A 19,941-nucleotide genomic window follows, 5' to 3' on the forward strand; every position below is an offset into this window, starting at 1 on the left:
TTGTTAGATACAGTATACCTCCAAGTAACGTAGAATGACTGATGCAGTATACAGTGTCATACATCAATAAATCTTATTCTCTCAATAAAACAGTGAATAACTTGATAATTTATGAAACGTGTATTTATAGCTTAATAATCAACCCATATACTTCTTGCAGTAAAACTTTGAACTACATTCTGATTCAAATAACTTGATAATTGACACTTTACACATTTGAACTGATTTCCTTCATTGGAGTGCTCAGTGTTACGCCCAAACTGTTCATTGGTGCCTAACTGCCACAATAATTGGTCAGTTCACTTCCAGGTCCTTGTCCCGCATGCTTTCTTGATGTGTTTGTTTTGTATTTCATCACAAATGATACACACACACACACACACACACACACACACACACACACACACACACACACTGATGCTAGTGAAATACACTCGTTTCATACACTAACTAAACTCTGCTTGATACTCCACATAAGATGTGATTCAGCACCACATATACAGTTAGCATCATTACCAAGATCGGCTTATATTAGATAAGCTTCCTACGAAATTAGGCGAAGCTGAATTTTTGGAGTGTTTTTTAAAAAACCTAATCAAGACTTTGATTATTATTTTTATTCAGTTAATTGGATTCAATGTAATTTTTTTCTTTCTAATTCTTTGCCAAGTCATTTTCATCATAATATTTTTATTTGCTTTTATTTCTTGGTCTATCATTCATTTTTCATCTGGAATCTGCCTGTGTCACCTGTAATCTGCAACCAAGTATGAACAAGGACTGTACATCAGTTGGTAATGTGGCAGCTGGTGTAGGTAGTGTGTGGATAGTTTCAGGCAGCACTAGCCAATGATAATGAAAAAATAGTTTGTTTCTAGTGCTGAAGCTGATTTTATATATATAATGTTGAGGTTAACTTTAATTGCCATAAAGAAAGTGATTGTGATTTTGGTTCTGCCACAGACTGTTGACCACCATTTTCTCAGATACGTAGCATATCATGAGGCTTTGGCTAGCTTAGGACATGAGTTGAAATGCAGGGCTACAAAATGCCACATCCACTGCAGTTCAGTCATTGATTGCTTAAAGCAGCTGTCGATAGAGCATCTTGAATTTTCAACATACCTCATGGCAGCCTCTTCCAACATTGCTCTTTGTGACACATTAACACCATTTGTGAAGTGACCTACCATATTGAGTCTCATCTATAACAAAGAGGTAGCTGGTAGCCGATGTGGCAACACTGTAGTGGCAAGTGACAGACGTCAAATATCGAGTAATTTTAATTGTACTATAAAGAGTGTACATTTAAGTGTGTCTACTCATAGCTCTACTTTCCAGGATTACACCATAGTCAAAACAGACATCTTCCTTAGAAAACTCATTAAGGCTTATAGCTTCATTTAAATATTCATTTGTGCTCCCACTCTTATTATCCTAAAGTTTAACAACAGTGTACCTGTGAATATCTTTACTGGTAAGCCTACTTCCTTGACATGTGGTGATATGAAAAATCACTTCTTTACTTATGTATTCACTGCAGCGTAAATATTTTTTCATACTGAGGTTTACAGTAGTCATATACTTCAGTTTACAGTATTTCCCGAAGACTAAAGTGTAGCAATGAAAAATTCAACTTTGCTGTATTTTCCGTTCAACTAATGCATGTTGCATTCCTCAAAACTAGCTAAAACATTTGGAGCACAAATTACTTCAGCGAATCTTTATTCAGCTCTGATATCTCTGATCAACCTTGCTTATATGAGATTTCGATTAATTAATGTCTCAGGCTCATCATGTCACAGCTGCAAAATACTAACGTGAATTCTTTACAGACGAATGGAAAAACTGGTAAATGCGGACCTCGGGGAGGATCAGTTTGGATTGCGTAGAAATGTTGGAACACATGAGGCAATACTGACCTTACGACTTATCTTAGAAGAAAGATTAAGAAAGGCAAACCTACGTTTCTAGCATTTGTAGACTTAGAGAAAGCTTTTGACAAGGTTGACTGGAATACTCTTTCAAATTCTGAAGGTGACAGGGCTAAAATACAGGGAGCGAAAGGCTATTTACAATTTGTACAGAAACCAGATGGCAGTCATAAGAGTCGAGGGGCATGAAAGGGAAGCAGTGGTTGGGAAGGAAGTGAGACAGGGTTGTAGCCTCTCCCCGATGTTATTCAATCTGTATAACGGAAACAAAAGAAAAATTTGGAGTAGGTATTAAAATTCATGGAGAAGAAGTAAAAACTTAGAGGTTCGCCGATGACATTGTAATTCTGTCAGAGACGGCAAAGGACTTGGAAGAGCAGTTGAACGGTATGGATAGTGTCTTGAAAGGAGGGTATAAGATGAACATCAACAAAAGCAAAACGAGGATAATGGAATGTAGTCAAATTAAATCGGGTGATGCTGAGGGAATTAGGTTAGGAAATGAGACACTTAAAGTAGTAAAGGAGTTTTGCTATTTGGGGAGCAAAATAACTGATGATGGTCGAAGTAGAGAGGATATAAAATGTAGACTGGCAATGGCAAGAAAAGCGTTTATGAAGAAGAGAAATTTGTTAACATCGAATATAGATTTATGTATCAGGAAGTCGTTTCTGAAAGTATTTGTATGGAGTGTAGCCATGTATGGAAATGAAACATGGGCGATAACTAGTTTGGACAAGAAGAGAATAGAAGCTTTCGAAATGTGGTGCTACAGAAGAATGCTGAAGATTAGATGGGTAGATCACATAACTAACGAGGAGGTATTTAATAGGATTGGGGAGAAGAGAAGTTTCTGGCACAACTTTACTAGAAGGAAGGATCGGTTGGTAGGACATGTTCTGAGGCATCACGGGGTCACAAATTTAGCATTGGAGGGCAGCGTGGAAGGTAAAAATCGTAGAGGGAGACAAAGAGATGAATACACTAAGCAGATTCAGAAGGATGTAGGTTGCAGTAGGTACTGGGAGATGAAGAGGCTTGCACAGGATAAAGTGGCATGGAGAGCTGCATCAAACCAGTCTCAGGACTGAAGACGACAACAACAACTCATCATGTACCTTATTTAACTGCTCATTCATTTCATTTCTTATCATTCATTTCATTTCTTATCATTCATTTCATTTCTTATCATTCATTTCATTTCTTATCATTCATTTCATTTCTTATCAGAGTAAATCATTTATTTAGTTCAGACTGTAACTTCTTTGGTGCCTTTACTTAGGTAGCTTCCATACTAGAAATCTTGCCTACGTTCATAGTCTTCTCTTCTTCTTGTCTTTTTAGTGTGTTAATACTATTAGACTTTTATGTAATTTATTTAATTGCTCCACTAGAGCTTCACTACTATTCGATAACTCCTCCAATTTTTTCAGTTTTAGTCATACTTGTGATTCCTTGAACGAGAGGTTCCTGTCCTTAACTACATATGACAATGAAAATATGTTCATGACTGAGAGTAGTCAATAAGTGGTGAACACCCCACTGTTGGGCGATGTGCTGATACTGTAGCTAACGATCCAGTGACTGTACAGTGAGAAGCTTTCAGACAACCTTACCGGGTGAGGTGGAGATAGGAGTTCCATGGAGTGAATGGTGCTGCAAAAAGGGCTCCACCCAATATAAGAATGCGAAATGTCAGAGATAACTTGCCTTCTCGTAATATTGTTACAAATATAATAAATGTATTCTAATTGTTAATTATCAAGTTGAATATCATATCTGACAATAACAAACGTAATTGTTGGGTTCAAATTAATGATATGAATATAATAGAGGGAAACATTCGACGTGGGAAAAATATATCTAAAAACAAAGATGATGTGAGTTACCAAACAAAAGCGCTGGCAGGTCGATAGACACACAAACATACACCCAGATTTCGAGCTTTCGCAACCGGCGGTTGCTTCGTTAGGAAAGAGGGAAGGAGAGGGAAAGATGAAAGGATGTGGGTTTTAAGGGAGAGGGTAAGGAATCATTCCAATCCCGGGAGCAGAAAGACTTACCTTACGGGAAAAAAGGGATAGGTATACAAACACGCACACGCACACGCACAAGCACGCACACACGCACGCACACACGCACACGCACACACACACACACATCCAACCGCACATACACGGACACAAGCAGACATTTGTAAAGGCAAAGAGTTTGGGCAGAGATATCAGTCGAGGCGGAAGTACAGAGGCAAAGAAGTTGTTGAAAGACAGGTGAGGTATGAGCTGCGGCAACTAGAAATTAGCGGAGGTTGAGGCCTGGCGGATATCGAGAAGATAGGATATACTAAAGGGCAAGTTCCCATCTCTGGAGATCTGACAGGTTGGTGTTAGTGGGAAGTATCCAGATAGCTCGGACGGTGTAACACTGTGCCAAGATGTGCTGGCCATGCACCAAGGCATGTTTAGCCACTGGGTGATCCTCATTACCAACAAACACTGTCTGCCTGTGTTCATTCATGCGAATGGACAGTTTGTTGCTGGTCATTCCCACATAGAAAGCTTCACAGTGTAGGCAGATCAGTTGGTAAATCACGTGGGTTTTTTCACACGTGGCTCTGCCTTTGATTGTGTACACCTTCTGGGTTACAGGACTGGAGTAGGTGGTGGTGGGAGGGTGCACGGGACAGGTTTTACACCGGGGGCGGTTACAAGGGTAGGAGCCAGAGGGTAGGGAAGGTGGTTTGTGAATTTCATTGGGTTACAAAGGTTAGGTGGACAGCAGAAAGACACTCTTGGTGGAGTGGGGAGGATTTCATGAAGGATGGATCTCATTTCAGGGCAGGATTTGAGGAAGTTGTATCCCTGCTGGAGAGCCACATTCAGAGTCTGATCCAGTCCCGGAAAGTATCCTGTCACAAGTGGGGCACTTTTGTGGTTCTTCTGTGGGAGGTTCTGGGTTTGAGGGTATGAGGAAGTGGCTCTGGTTATTTGCTTCTGTACCAGGTTGGGAGGGTAGTTGCAGGATGCGAAAGCTGTTTTCAGGTTGTTGGTGTAATGGTTCAAGGATTCCGGACTGGAGCAGATTCGTTTGCCACGTTTCTGCTTTCCCCTCTTTGCTTAGGACTGGTTTTCCACCTGAGCTCTTGATATTCACACATCCTTGCATTTGTTCTCTAGCCACCCATGCTTAGCCATTTTGCACTTCCTATCCATCTCATTTTTGAGACGTTTGTATTCCTTTTCACCTGCTTCATTAACTGCATTTTTATATTTTCTCCTTTCATCAATTACCTAAATTTTTGCCTACTTGGTCTTCTACTGCCTTGACCATTTCATCTCTCAAAGCTACCCATTCTTCTTCTACTGTATTTATTTCCCCTGTACTTGTTAATCATTCCCCAATACTCTTTCTGAAACACTCTGCCCTCTGGTTCTTTCCGTTTATCCAGGTCCCATCTCCTTAAATTCCTACCTTTTTTTGCAGTTTCTTCAGTTTTAATCTACAGTTCATAACCAATAAACTGTGGTCAGAATCCACATATGCCCCTGAAAGTGTCTTACAATTTAAAAGCTGGTTCCTAAATTTCTGTCTTACCATTATATAATGTATCTGAAATCTTCCAGTGTTTCCAATACTTTTACACATGTACAACCTTCTTTCATGATTCTTAAACCAAGTGTTAGTGATGATTAAGTTATGCTCTGTGCAAAATTGTGCCAGGCAGCTTCCTCTTTCATTCTTTACCCTGGGTCCATAGTCACCTACTACTTTTCTTTCTACCTACTATTGAATTCCAGTCCCCCATGGCTATTACATTTTCGTCTCCCTTAGCTATCTGAATAATTTATTTTATTACATCATACATTTCTTCAATCTCTTTATCATTTGCGGAACTATTTGGCATATAAACTTGGACTATTGTGGTATGCCTGGGCTTCATGTCTATCTTGGTTATAATAATTCATTCAGTATGCTGTTCACAGTAGCTTATCTGCACTCTTGCTTTTTTTTATTTATTATTAAATCTACTCCTGCATTACTCCTATTTCATTTTATATTTATAACCCTCTATGCACATGACCAGAAGCCATGTTCCTCTTGCCATTGAACTTCACCAATTCACACTATATCAAACTTTAAACTATCCATCTTCCTTTTTAAATTTTCTAACCTACCTTCCCGATTAAGGGATCTGACATTCCACGCTGTAATCTGTGGAATGCCGGTTTTATTTCTCCTTATAAGGATGTCCTCCTGAGTAGCTCACCCAGATCTGAATGGGAGACTATTTTACCACTGGAATATTTTACCCAAGAGGACACCATCATCATTTAACCATACAGTAAAGCTGCATGTCCTAGTGAAAAATTACAGCTGTAGTTTCCTCTTGCTTTTAGCCTTTCAAAGCACCAGCACAGCAAGGCCGTTTTGGTTAATGTTACAAGGCCAGATCAGTCAATCATCCACACTGTTCGCCCCTGCAGCTACTGAAAAGGCTGCTGTCCCTCTTCAGGAGCCACACGTTTGTCTGGCCTCTGAACAGATACCTATTGGTATGGCTATCTGTATTGCTGAGGCATGCAAGCCTCCCCACCAAAATCAAGGTCCATGGTTCATGTGGGGGATTTGGTTGCTGTGGTCAATAGATCTTATTTATTCCTTCTGTTGTGCTAAATCACATTTGTTTGGTCTTTATCAAGTCATCAAATAACTTCATCTTAAATATAATGGTAAATTTGGGTGACACTACAATGTGAATTCACCTAATTCTTCTTTGTTGTTTACTTCTGTTGCTATAGGCAAAGCCATATACTTATCCATTATTTCTTGAAAATCCCTTTTTATATCTCGAAACTAACTCCTCACTTTGATTGATCTGTCCCTAATCACCCTTTTTTTAAATTTGAGTGTTGCCGTCTAATAGCTTTCTTGAGGCTGTGAACATGCTGTGCAGTGTCACTCCTGACAGTGTGCCTTCGTCTCCATCTGCTGAGGCTCGATGACTGTAAGAGGGCTCACACCAAAACCTCCAGATGTCAGACACTCAGTTCGGTACTAAATATTGTATGTCGATTGTGTATCGACCAAAACTCTGATTTACTATGTACTATGTGCTGTCGTCCAGCAGAACAAACGTATACGGTAATTAAAAGTAACTCCAGAACTATGGAGCACAGAAAAGCATAACTGTGAGTAACTAATACATACAGCTTTCGTAGGGAAGCTGGTAGAGCATTAGATCATTTTACCAGGGGTCCTGGGATTGAACCCTATGACGCCAATTTTTTTTTATTGTCTTATGCATGATAGTGTTATATGGGACAACATGTTTGACATGTAAAGGGGCTGTTTGGAGTTTACAGCCAAGTTTCCTTGGCTGTCTGCTTTTGCTTAATTTCTTTGAAAGCAGTAAACCTATAAAGTAAATCTGTAGTGAAAAATAAACAATTTCATCACATGTGCAGAAGTAGAAGTAGAAGTAGTAGTAGTAGTAGTAGTAGTAGTAGTAAATAATAAAATTAGTGTACATAACATTCAAAAATCAATGTAAACACACACTCTCCACTTTCCCTCTACTGTTTCCAGTCGTACAACATGCATCATGCAAGACACCTAGTTAAAGATCTGTTTTTCACTGCAGGCATCATGTGATCTAATCTTTGATAATTTTGATTTTTCTCATTTTTCGAGTAAGACACTACACTTTTCTCCTTCTGCGGTATTTCATCATTTCCATTGCTTAAGAACCATTCTGGTGACGATATCAAAGACATCGACTATAATCCGTTCAGTTGGTCACAAATGAAAAATTCCACTCCGCCTGGTGTGTGCTTGTTGATATCTAATGTTTCCCTTCAGTGATGTTCGATTCGTTCCATTCATCAATTATGTCCAGCAGGAATGTTGTACTACTTCAGTCATTTTCATTGTTGTACGTACACAATTCACTATGCAACAGTTCGACTAGATTGTCAATAATTTTCCATGGATTCATGTTGCACAACAGCAGTAAAGTACCTGTAGCAAACAGACTGGATAGCAACTGCATGTCTGAGTGCATGCAGACATGAGACTCTAGCCTCGACACGCACATGTAATGTACTCAGTGCTGCCATATGCAGCCTATTGTTGTTGTTGTTGTTGTTGTTGTTGTTGTTGTTGCTGTTGTTACCATTAATACTTCTGCATGTGTGATGCAATTGTTTCTTTATAATACTGTTTTAAATGTGTATGTTTATTCCGTGAAACTACAAATGCGCTAGCTACTTCATCTCGAGTGGTGTCTGTTATGCATGTCTGCAGAACTCCACACCTACCTCTGCAAATGCACTCTATAGCCTTGCTGCATTCAACTAATGAAGTGAAAGCAGACTGCCAAAAGAACATTGCTACAAACTCTGAAAGCTCCTGTTACATGTCAGGAAAATGTTCTCACATGTAATAGTTTCACACGTAAACAGTTAAAAAAAAAGTCATCAGTGGGTTTGTACGCAGGACCTATGGTACGACAACCTCACACTTCACCAACTCATCCATGCAAGATCTACAAAACAGGCAGTCACAGATATGCATTTCCTGTGTTCCGTAGGTCTTGTGTTACTTTTAATTGCCGTTTATGCGTGTTCTAGTGGGTGACAGCACATAGCACAAACTAAATTGGTGTTTTGATTGATACTCTATTGACTTGCAATGTTTGGTACCAATCTGAGTGTCTGACATTTGGAGTTTTGGGTATCAAATTTACATGATCTGTATACAAAATGATGCAAACTGTGTATGTTAACTTTTCTGTATTTTGCTTTCACTTTTTCTCTACACATAACTTCAATGACAATTTCGGTTGGACATACCTCAGGCAATTTCAACATACATATGTTTCCATTTGACATTAGCTAATGATTGAGAGAGTTTTAATGACTATTCATAATTTTGTTTTCTTTTTTGGCATTTTTGTGCCCAATTTTTTGCTCTATGCTCTTCAAGACATGGCGAAGCTCTGATGTCCCAAAGGACAAGCAGTCCGCCACAGCCAATAAAGCATTTTTTATTGCCATCGCACGTTGCAGATATCCGGAGTTGACATTATTTACAGTTAATCGGCATAGACATAAACAAGGATGCATACAGTACAACATTCTCCACTTAATTACCTAAAATACACTTTCCACTCTCACGAACATCTTTCTTCAGGCTGTGTCCCAGTGAAATAAAGATGCAATTTAAAACTCATTCCGCATTGCTAAGAACTGTATTAGTTTTCAATGCTTTTTGCCATTTTTATCATGGAGGGGGGGGGGGGGGGGAATAATACACACACCAGCAGTGTCAAAATACCATTTAGAAACATTACCAGTGCTTTGCTTATGCCACGTTTTGACAAAGCTATCATTGAACTCGGTCCTCATTCTTTGTTACAAATTTCAGGACAAAATTACAAAATACTTGTAAGATACTACATTTGGAAAACTGTTAATGCTATATAGGAACAAGTCTGAAATAGTGATAGATATTTTATGAAAAGTGTGTACTGTGTTCTCAGTTGGTTATTAAATAAGTTAACTACACTTTACTTTATAAAGTAAACTACTGGCCATTGAAATTGCTGCACCAAGAAGAAATGCAGATGATAAATGGGTATTATACTAGAACTGACATGTGATTACATTTTCATGCAATTTTGGTGCATAGATAGTGAGAAATCGGTACCCAGAACAACCACCTCTGGCCATAATAACAGCCTTGATACGCGTGGGCATTGAGTCAAACCGAGCTTGGATGGCGTGTACAGATACAGCTGCCCATGCAGCTTCAACACGATACCACAGTTCATTAAGAGTAGTGACTGGCGTATTGTGACGAGCCAGTTGCTTGGCCACCATTGACTAGACGTTTTCAGTTGATGAGAAATCTGGAGAATGTGCTGGCCAGGGCAGCAGTCGAACATTTTCTGTATCCAGAAAGGCTCATACAGGACCTGCAACATCCGGTCGTGCATTATCCTGCTGAAATGTAGGGTTTCGCAGGGATTGAATGAAGGGTAGAGCCACGGCTCGTAACACACCTGAAATATAATGTCCAATGTTCAAAGTGCCGTCAATGCGAACAAAAGGTGCCAGACGTGTAATCAATGGCACCCCATACCATCACGCCGGGTGATATGCCAGTATGGCGATGACGAGTACACACTTCCAATGTGCGTTCACCGCGATATCGCCAAACATGGATGCGACCATCATGATGCTATAAACAGAACCTGGATTCATCTGGAAAAATGACATTTTGCCATTCATGCACCCAGGTTCGTCATTGAGTACACCATCACAGGCACTCCTGTCTGTGATGCGGCGTCAAGGGTAACAGCAGCCGTGGTCTCCGAGGTGATAGTCCATGCTGCTGCAAACGTTGTCGAACTGTTCATGCAGATGGTTGTTGTCTTGCAATCGTCCCCATCTGTTGGCTCGGGGATCGAGATGTGGCTGCACTATCCGTTACATCCATGCGGATAAGATACCTATCTCGACTACTAGTGATATGAGGCAGTTAGGATACAGTACGGCATTCCATATTACCCTCCTGAACCCAAAAAATTCCACATTCTGCTAATAGTCATTGGATCTCTACCAACGTGAGTAGCAGTGTCGTGATGAGATAAACCGCATTCGCGATAGGCTACAATCCGGCCTTTATCAAAGTCGGAAACGTGATGGTACGCATTTCCCCTCCTTTCTCGAGGCATCACAACAACGTTTCACCAAGCAACACCAGTCAACTGCTGTTTGTGTATGAGAAATCGATTGGAAACTTTCCTCATGTCAGCACGTTGTAGGTGTCGCCACCAGCGCCAACCGTGTGTGAATGCTCTGAAAAGCTAATCATTTGCATATCACAGCATCTTCTTCCTATTGGTAAAATTTTGCATCTGTAGCGTGTCATCTTCGTGGTGTAGCAATTTTATGGTGAGTAGTCTAAAATGTTTTGATATTAAATAAAAAATTTTGACTGTTACTGTAACACAGGGAGAAGAGGCGGAACGAGAGTGTGGTGATAAGGAAAGACAGCTTACATCACCAACCATTAAGAAAGAGAAGGACATAAAACGAGAGAAGGGGGAGGTCAAAAAAGAAATCAAAACCGAAAAAGATCACCGTGAACAGCATCGGGGAAAAGATGCTAAAACAGCGGAATCGGAACTTGTACGAGATCTGAGGGCTCAGTTAAAGTGAGTTTTGAAGGACTAACTCTATTACATCATTGACATTGACTTTTATGTAGGATTTTACAACTTTATTAATGCTAGAGATTTCCTTCGGATTTGGGCAATTAAACATATCAGCAATAAGGACATTTAATTTTTTTGCTCTCTTCAGAGCATCACAGACTGTATTTTTGTTGTATAATCACAAACTGTATTTTTATTTTTGCAGTAGTATTCTAGCAAACGTATATTACCTTGCTATGTACAATTGCTGCATTTGCCACATTTTTATCATATAGTATTTGTATAATATTGTGAAAAATGACATTTTGTGTACTCTGGAAATCACAATTTCTTTTAAGACCTATTAGGAGGTCATTAAGGGAAAATATTATGTACAATCTATTTATTAATATTTTATCCTCTTCATTACACTACTCAGTGCATGTGCAAAGTAACTGTGCGTGTTGTTCAGAAAGCTTTTCTTTTAACATCTGTGGTAGAGAATTAACATTGTGTTACTGTGGTTTATTGTATCCATCGCAATTGTAAGTATTCCTGTATTCATCATTCCTTCCTGTTGTGCATTTTGGCAACTACAAGATTTCTTCTGTGTGTAGTGCACCAAACTTCATAATGTTAACTGTGTGTTAAAAACCAATGTTTAGGACAAAATAGAAAGAACAAGAGGAGAAGATAAAGAAAGGTGTTATAGTACCGTGTGTGTGTGTGTGTGTGTGTGTGTGTGTGTGTGTGTGTGTGTGTGTGTGTGTGTTGGGGGGGGGGGGGGTGGAACAGGCAAGCAGATATTATTATTCCCCCATATGTTCTTTGTTTTTTCCAAATGATGTTTGAAAATAAAAATATACATGTCAGTAACAATTATGTTATTAACACGTTGGAGATTGGCCACTTAGAAAAATATTGGGCTTAGGAAACAGGCCATTTATGCCGTTATTTAAAGCATAACTGGCACATGTATCTTCAAGAGTAGTACATACAAAACAAATATCAAACTTCAGGATTTATTTTTCATATTTCTTTAGGTCTTTGATATGTTACAAATTTTAAAGTAATGATGACAGAAAGTATAACTATCCTTTTTTTAAATTAAAAAAGAAATGTGAGATAAGTTATTGAGCAATTTTTTCCTCTTGAGCTTCCAAAATTTCTTGCTAACTCAATAAACATGACATATTTCTAGCAGAATTACAGCAAACTGAAACCTAATGAGTACATGCATGAAATTATGCCAATGTGATCAGATTGGCTCAGCCATTCGCAACAGCAGATGTTGTGTTCACTACTTTTTTTTTATATACAATTTTAGGAATTGACAACAGGAGGCAGTATTCAACTGATAGATTGTGCATCAAGAAAATTGTGGCCAGACCTATTCTTGAGCATAAAGTTGTGGCCTCCAAAGTGTTAAACATTGCAGATTGCATTTATATACACTATGTGACCAAAAGTATCCGGACACCTGGCTGAAAATGACTTAAAAGTTCATGGCACCCTCCTTCACTAATGCTAGAATTAAATATGGTGTTGGCCCACCCTTAGCCTTGATGAGAGCTTCCACTCTTGCAGGCATATGTTCAATGAGAAATGTCGATGTTGGTCGGTGAGGCCTACATGAAGTCAGCGTTCAAAAATGTCCCAAAAGTGGTCTATAGGATTTAGGTCAGGACTCTGTGCAGGCCAGTCCATTACAGGGATGTTATTATCAAGTATCCACTTTGCCACAGACTGTGTATTTTGAACAGGTGCTCGATCATGTTGAAAGACGCAGTCGCCATCCCTGAATTGCTCTTCAACATTTGGAAGCAAGAAGGTCCCGAAAACATCAGTGTAGGTCTGTGCTGTGATAGTGCCATGCAAAACAACAAGGGGTGCAAGTCCCCTCCATGAGAAACACAACTACACCACCACCACCACTACCACCACCACCACCACCACCACCACCACATTTTGCTGTTGGCACTACACACGTTGGCAGATGTTTACCGGGCATTTGCCATACCCACACCCTGCCGTCGGATTGCCATATTGTGTACTGTGATTCATCACTCCACACAATGTTTTTTCCACTGTTCAATTGTCCAATGTTTACACTCCTTACACAAAGTGAGGCATCGTTTGGCATTTACCGGCATGATGTGTGGCTTATGAAAAGCCGCTCAATCATGAAATCAAAGTTTGTTCATCTCTTGCCTAACTGTCGTAGTATTTGCAGTGGATCCTGATGCAGTTTGGAATTCCTGTGTGATGGTCTGGATAGATTTCTGCCGATTACATATTACGACCCTCTTCAACTGTCGGCGGTCTCTGTCAGTCCAGACGAAGTCAGCCAGTACACTTTTGTGCTGTATGTGTCCCTTCACATTTCCACTTCACTCTCACATCGTAAACAGTGGACCTAGGCATGTTTAGCAGTTTGAAAATCTCGCGTACAGATGTATGACACAAGTGACACTCAATCACCTGACCACGATCGAAGTCCATGAGTTCCATGGGGCACCCCATTCTGATCTCACTCAATGTCCGTTGACTACTGAGGTCGCTGGTATGGAGTACCTGGCGGTAGGTGGCAGCACACTGCACTTAATATGAAAAATGTACTTTTGATTACATAGTGCTCATTATTGAAAAGAAAAAGAAAATTTTATGTTGATCCTATTAATCTAATCAATTCAAGAAAACATAACTCGTCAGCTATACACAGTTGAAATTGCTTAATAAGAAACCACTGTCATAACTTAAAAGTTCTTGTTCGAGAGGTTAAACTGCCCGTCCATCAAAACATCACTTTCTATGAAAGCAACCACTCGGAGTGTATACGGTAACAAAGATATCAAACTGCTTTCAACATACAGCAGCAATTTGTGGATTGTTGCCAGTGAACATTTGATAACCTTCACATTTTTTGCTTGCTTGAAAAGTTGCTGTTCCACAAAATTCATAATGGATTTTATGTATTACACTATTGCAACGTGCCTCTCCAGGTGTACCTGACATGGCTCTTTGCCGGCATTGACTGACTTCATCATTGTCATAATCATCATCCTATCCTCTTTGCCAGCATGAACTGAATTCGTCGTCATCATCATGCTAAGGTTGAAGCAAGACCTTACGGCTGTGAACACAGACTTGCATGGACATGTTGCTGTAAGAGTAGTCAGCCTTGTTAGCAGCAGCCCACTGCGTTAAAGAACACCTTCAGCTCTACCTGGAGTATTTTTCTCTTCATATTTTTCAAAATATTGCTGATTTCAACACAAAGATTCCATTCCAGTCATAATGAAGTCATCTTCAAGCTATTTAATTTCAAATGTAGTCTGTGAGAATTAAGGTATTTGCAGACTGTTAAATACACGGTAAAATTCCTTAAATAACTGGCATTGTTCTTTAACACAAAAATTATATTTCAGTTATATCATCATGCATTAGATAACTCCCACATGTTATCTCTGTGGAAGAACTCCACTATAGTTATTTTCAAAGAGTTTACATGTTTGTTCATATTTCTATCGCTGCCACTTGAAATGGTTTTTAGATTTTCATTCTGAAATTCATGGTATTGAAGGTCACTCACTATTGCATGAGTACAGTGTGAAGAGCTTGCTGTATCAGATACCTGTATACTTTCTATATAAAGATCAACTGTTTTCAGTAGCACAGCAAAAATACCTCAGCTTCTTCTGCCACTAGTTTCTACAGCTAATGATACTATAACAGACAGTCAAATGATAAGGAGATGGATAGAAAAAAGTGAGTAAACTGTTTAACAATATTAGGAAAAGTGCCACAGCTATTAGTTCATTTATCCTTCTGTGACACAAGGCAGTCAGTGCCTTCATGGAAAAATGTTCGCGGTCACCAATGGATCTGTGTTAATACCCAGGCAAGCATGTCATCATCCAGAGCAGATCAACAGCCATAAATGTATGTACAGGATGTACATAAAGTCCAGACACACTTTCAATTATTTTTTTGCACAAGAACCAAACATTTTAGATGTCATACATATGTCATTTTGAAGAGAAACCCTGAAAGTCATTTATTATTATTATTATTATTATTATTATTATTATTATTATTATTATTGTTAATATTACTGTTATTATTGTTAATATTATCTCTCTTTTTTTTATGTTTGCCGCCACAGTGTAGTTTGGTAATTTGCCAATAGTACTTGGTGTAATCTCCAGGGGCAGCAATGCAGGTGCTGACTCTGGTGTCCGGTCGATCGTACAGTTGGTGAATACTGTCCTGGGGTACATTATGTCAGCCCGTTTCATCTGTTCACATAGTTCTGTAAGAGTTTTTGGTTGACGACCGCCCAAGTCTCTTCTCATCCCACAATATCCCACATGTGCTCTATTGGGAACTAGTCCAGAGATTGTGCTGGCAGGGGAAGTTGCTGCACATCTTGCAGAGCATATTTAGTTCCATGGGCTGTCTGTGGATGAGTATTATCCTGTTGGAACAATACACCGCCTTTCTGTTGCAAGAATGACAGAACAACAGGTCCAGCAACTTTCTGCACATACTGAGTGCTGGTTAGTGTCCCCTCCATAAACACCTAAAGTGAATAAGAGTTGTAACATATCACACTGTAGACTGTAAGGACTGTGGTGGTGTCTGTATGTCTGGGATGAATGCACTCTACAAGACAGCACTCGCCAGGTCTATGTCATACATGCAAATGATCATCATTTGCATGGAGGCAGAATCTGCTTTCATCAGTGAAGACCGCGGTGTGCCATTTCATGGAATACGGGCTAGAGGTGTGTGCTCGTAGTCCCACAGCTAATAGCTGGTCCACAATGGTTTGTATTGACACAAATGAGTCCAAAGACCCTGTTGTGTGTGCTGTGGTAGCTGTACGAACTGGCATTGCTGTCCTTAAGACAAGACAGTCTTGGTGGCCGTCTGTGTTGCTTAGATGTCCAGAACATTGTGAATGTGAGAATGTCCATGTGACCACTGATACCAGTGTCATTGCACAACTAACACAGCATATCCAACTTGTGTGGCAAGTCTCCAAAATGACCATCCCGCCACTTGGAAGACGACACTTTGACCCCTTTCTAACTATCTCAGTTGGCTGTAGGAAGCACAAATGCATCACTATGGCATGGTTGCCTGCTTGCTTCACACCTTTGCACCAACCGAGCCTTCTGGTTGTGAACTTTCTCCATTAAAGGGTAGACACAGATGGTGCTATCTGTTGGGGTACAATGTTGAAACAATAATCAGTGTGTCTAATATTCCCCAAGTGGCATAAGCTGTCGTCATAATCTTTCCAGATGTACAAATCTCCCACTGCCACCCCACCCCAACCCACCAGCACTGTATTTTACAGACTACTGTTAGTAATACCATTGTGATAGGTAGTTATAGCAGGCAACTGCATAAAATATTTTCATGAAGGCAATGACTGCCTTGTCTCTCTGTGGAATAAATGTATTAACAGTTAATGGTGGTTTCTTTTGAATTAATAAATAATTTTTTTACTTTTTTCCATGTGTCTCATTTTAAATGACTGCCCCTTGTAGATCATTGCAACTTAGTTGCTCCAACATTTTACTTTTCTCCATTTTTGTGTTGTAGGGACAACTACTTCATTTCCCCCCTCCCCACATACACCATTTTGTATCTGAATTTTTTAAAAGTTTGATTTGTTGCTGCACTGGAACTACAATACTAGTACTGCAAAATTTATTACTTAATTTATAGTTTTCTATGCTACAGAGTGAAAAGTTACTTTGAACAATATTTTTACGGTCCTTGAGTCAGATATTCATTGACTGTTTTCTTCTTAGCCACTTCAGATGTGCTGCTAATCAAACTCTGCCACTTCATTGGCACATTGGAATGCTTCAGCTTGTGTCTCATATGCCTTTGGAGCATACAAACCATTGGCTTCAAAGTCACCTGCTCTGTTGTTGGCAGTAACTGCATGCTCTGGCATTTTCACAATAGTAGATACTACTTTAGTGACCTACTTCTAATCCAGAGTAATTATGAGACTGTTATCATTAGAGATTCCTCAAGAAAAATGGGCACTGCTTACTGTCTAGACTTCAGTCTGAAAAAACAAAGGCCATGACCATGGCAGAACTATTCCACCAGATATGTAGGATATGAGAGAGGCCAAATAACCCTAGACTGCAAGACAAATGTAAAAATCTGAGAACCAAAGTAGACAGGTGCTGATAAAGGTTTGTATTACTGAATCATCAGTGTAATAAGTCAAGGTGACAAGTTGTAACATTAGTTACCTACACAAGTATGAAGCAAATAATATAGAAAGAAACTTCCACATGGGAAAATATATTAAAAACAAAGATTCCAAGACTTACCAAGCGGGAAAGCACTGGTAGACAGGCACAATAAAAAAACACACAAACACACACACAAAATTTTGAGCTTTCGCAACCGGCGGTTGCTTTGTCAGGAAAGAGGGAAGGAGAGGGAAAGACGAAAGGATGTGGGTTTTCGGGAGAGGGTAAGGAGTCATTCCAATCCCGGGAGCGGAAAGACTTACCTTAGGGGGAAAAATGATAGGCACACACACACACACACACACACACACACACACACACACACACACACACACCCATCCATGTATACATATACAGGCACAAGCAGACATATTTTAAAGGCAAAGAGTTTGGGCAGAGATGTCATTCGAGGCGGAAGTGCAGAGGCAAAGATGATGTTGAATGACAGGTGAGGTATGAGTGGCGGCAACTTGAAATTAGCGGAGATTGAGGTCTGGTGGATAACGAGAAGAGAGGATATATTGAAGGGCAAGTTCCCATCTTCGGAGTTCGGATAGGTTGGTGTTGGTGGGAAGTATCCAGATAACTCGGACGGTGTAACACTGTGCCAAAATGTGCTGGCCGTGCACCAAGGTATGTTTAGCCACAGGGTAATCCTCATTACCAACAAACACTGTCTGCCTGTGTCCACTCATGCGAATGGACAGTTTGTTACTGGTCATTCCCACATAGAAAGCGTCACAGTGTATGCAGGTCAGTTTGTAAATCACGTGGGTGCTTTCACACGTGGCTCTGCCTTTGATCGTGTACACCTTCCGGGTTACAGGACTGGAGTAGGTGGTGGTGGGAGGGTGCATAGGACAGGTTTTACACCGGGGGCGGTTACAAGGGTAGGAGCCAGAGGGTAGGGAAGGTGGTTTGAGGATTTAATAGGGATGAACCAAGAGATTACGAAGGTTAGGTGGACGGCGGAAAGACACTCTTGGTGGAGTGGGGAGGATTTAATGAAGGATGGATCTCATTTCGGGGCAGGATTTTAGGAAGTTGTATCCCTGCTGGAGAGCCACATTCAGAGTCTGATCCAGTCCCGGGAAGTACCCTGTCACAAGTGGGGCACTTTTGTGGTTCTTCTGTGGGAGGTTCTGGGTTTGAGGGGGTGAGGAAGTTGCTCTGGTTATTTGATTCTGTACCAGGTCGGAAGGGCAGTTGCGGGATGCAAAAGCTGTTTTCAGGTTGTTGGTGTAATGGTTTAGGGATTCAGGACTGGAGCAGATTCGTTTGCCACGAAGGCCTAGACTGTAGGGAAGGGACCGTTTGATATGGAATGGGTGGCAGCTGCCATAATGGAGGTACTGTTGCTTGTTGGTGGGTTTGATGTGGACGTATGTGTGAAGCTGGCCATTAGGCAGATGGAGGTTGGAGAGGAAATTCTGGAGTTGTTCTTCACTGTGAGTCCAGATCATGAAGATGTCCTCAATAAATCTTTACGAAACTTTGGGTTGGCAGGCTTGGGTAACCAAGAAGGCTTCCTCTAAGCGACCCATAAATAGGTTGGCATACGAGGGGGCCATCCTGGTACCCATGGCTGTTCCCTTTAATTGTTGTTATGTCTGGCCTTCAAAAGTGAAGAAGTTGTGGGTCAGGATGAAGCTGGCTTCTTTCCTTCTCCTTCCCTCTTTCCTGACGAAACAACCGCCGGTTGCGAAAGCCCAAAATTTGGTGTGTGTGTGTTTGTGTGTTTTTTTATTGTGCCTGTCTACCGGCGCTTTTCCGCTTGGTAACTCTTGGAATCTTTGTTTTTAATATATTTTTCCCATGTGGAAGTTTCTTTCTATTTTATTTACATCATTAATTTGTTATTGTCTCTGTTGCATTTCGAAATCTTTTCTATCATTTTACTTTCTCTTTTTGTTTGTACAAGTAGTTTCACTTTGTATTCATCTTCCCTTTTTCTGTAATCTACCATACATTTTATCCTGCCTAATTATACTCAATAATACATAATTTACTTCCAAACCATAACCTAAAAAATTTTAATGCTTTCAACATTACCGCTGCTATAAAATCCACTGTTCCAAGTTTACAAACATTTAGTGTAAATTCGTGAATACTGTTTCACAGCTTCAGTTCCTTTCACCCATTAAACAACCATCTCAGCTATTTCCAACAATTTTCGTTTTATTTCCATTGCCGTTTTTCCCACATAACCGATCATTTTTTAGCAGCTTCCCACAGGTTTAAACGTTATTATTTCTTCGTCAGACAATTGTTAGCCTCATTTTCATAATCTGCCAGTACATAACCAGTCCTTTGAATACATTTACACGCAGTTTTTTCGAAATTTTCCTGAATTTCCCCACCCTTTAACGTGTTTTGGAGACAACACAACTACCTAACCTTTGCACCCATTGTTGTTCACCAACCTAAGTTCAGCACAGGATTAACAGAGCTCATCTCAAACCAACACTTTTTCGACTTTTTTCACACCTTTATCTCTCCCTATATATATATATATAAAGCA

The 19,941-nt window shown here is 40.0% G+C and overlaps 1 protein-coding gene across 5 annotated transcripts in view; it reads left to right on the forward strand.

Moving 5' to 3' along the window:
• The window catches only part of LOC126272043 (E3 ubiquitin-protein ligase Bre1), a 263,497-nt gene that overhangs the window by 143,568 nt on the left and 99,988 nt on the right, over positions 1 to 19,941 (forward strand). For all 5 annotated transcript variants that reach the window (XM_049974561.1, XM_049974569.1, XM_049974584.1 and 2 more), the window contains exon 11: positions 10,952 to 11,154. In XM_049974561.1, the coding sequence (XP_049830518.1) occupies positions 10,952 to 11,154 (203 nt within the window). The remainder of the gene's footprint in view (positions 1 to 10,951; positions 11,155 to 19,941) is intronic.

This window comes from Schistocerca gregaria, chromosome 1 (genome assembly GCF_023897955.1).
Source record: "Schistocerca gregaria isolate iqSchGreg1 chromosome 1, iqSchGreg1.2, whole genome shotgun sequence".
Lineage (NCBI taxonomy): Eukaryota > Metazoa > Arthropoda > Insecta > Orthoptera > Acrididae > Schistocerca > Schistocerca gregaria.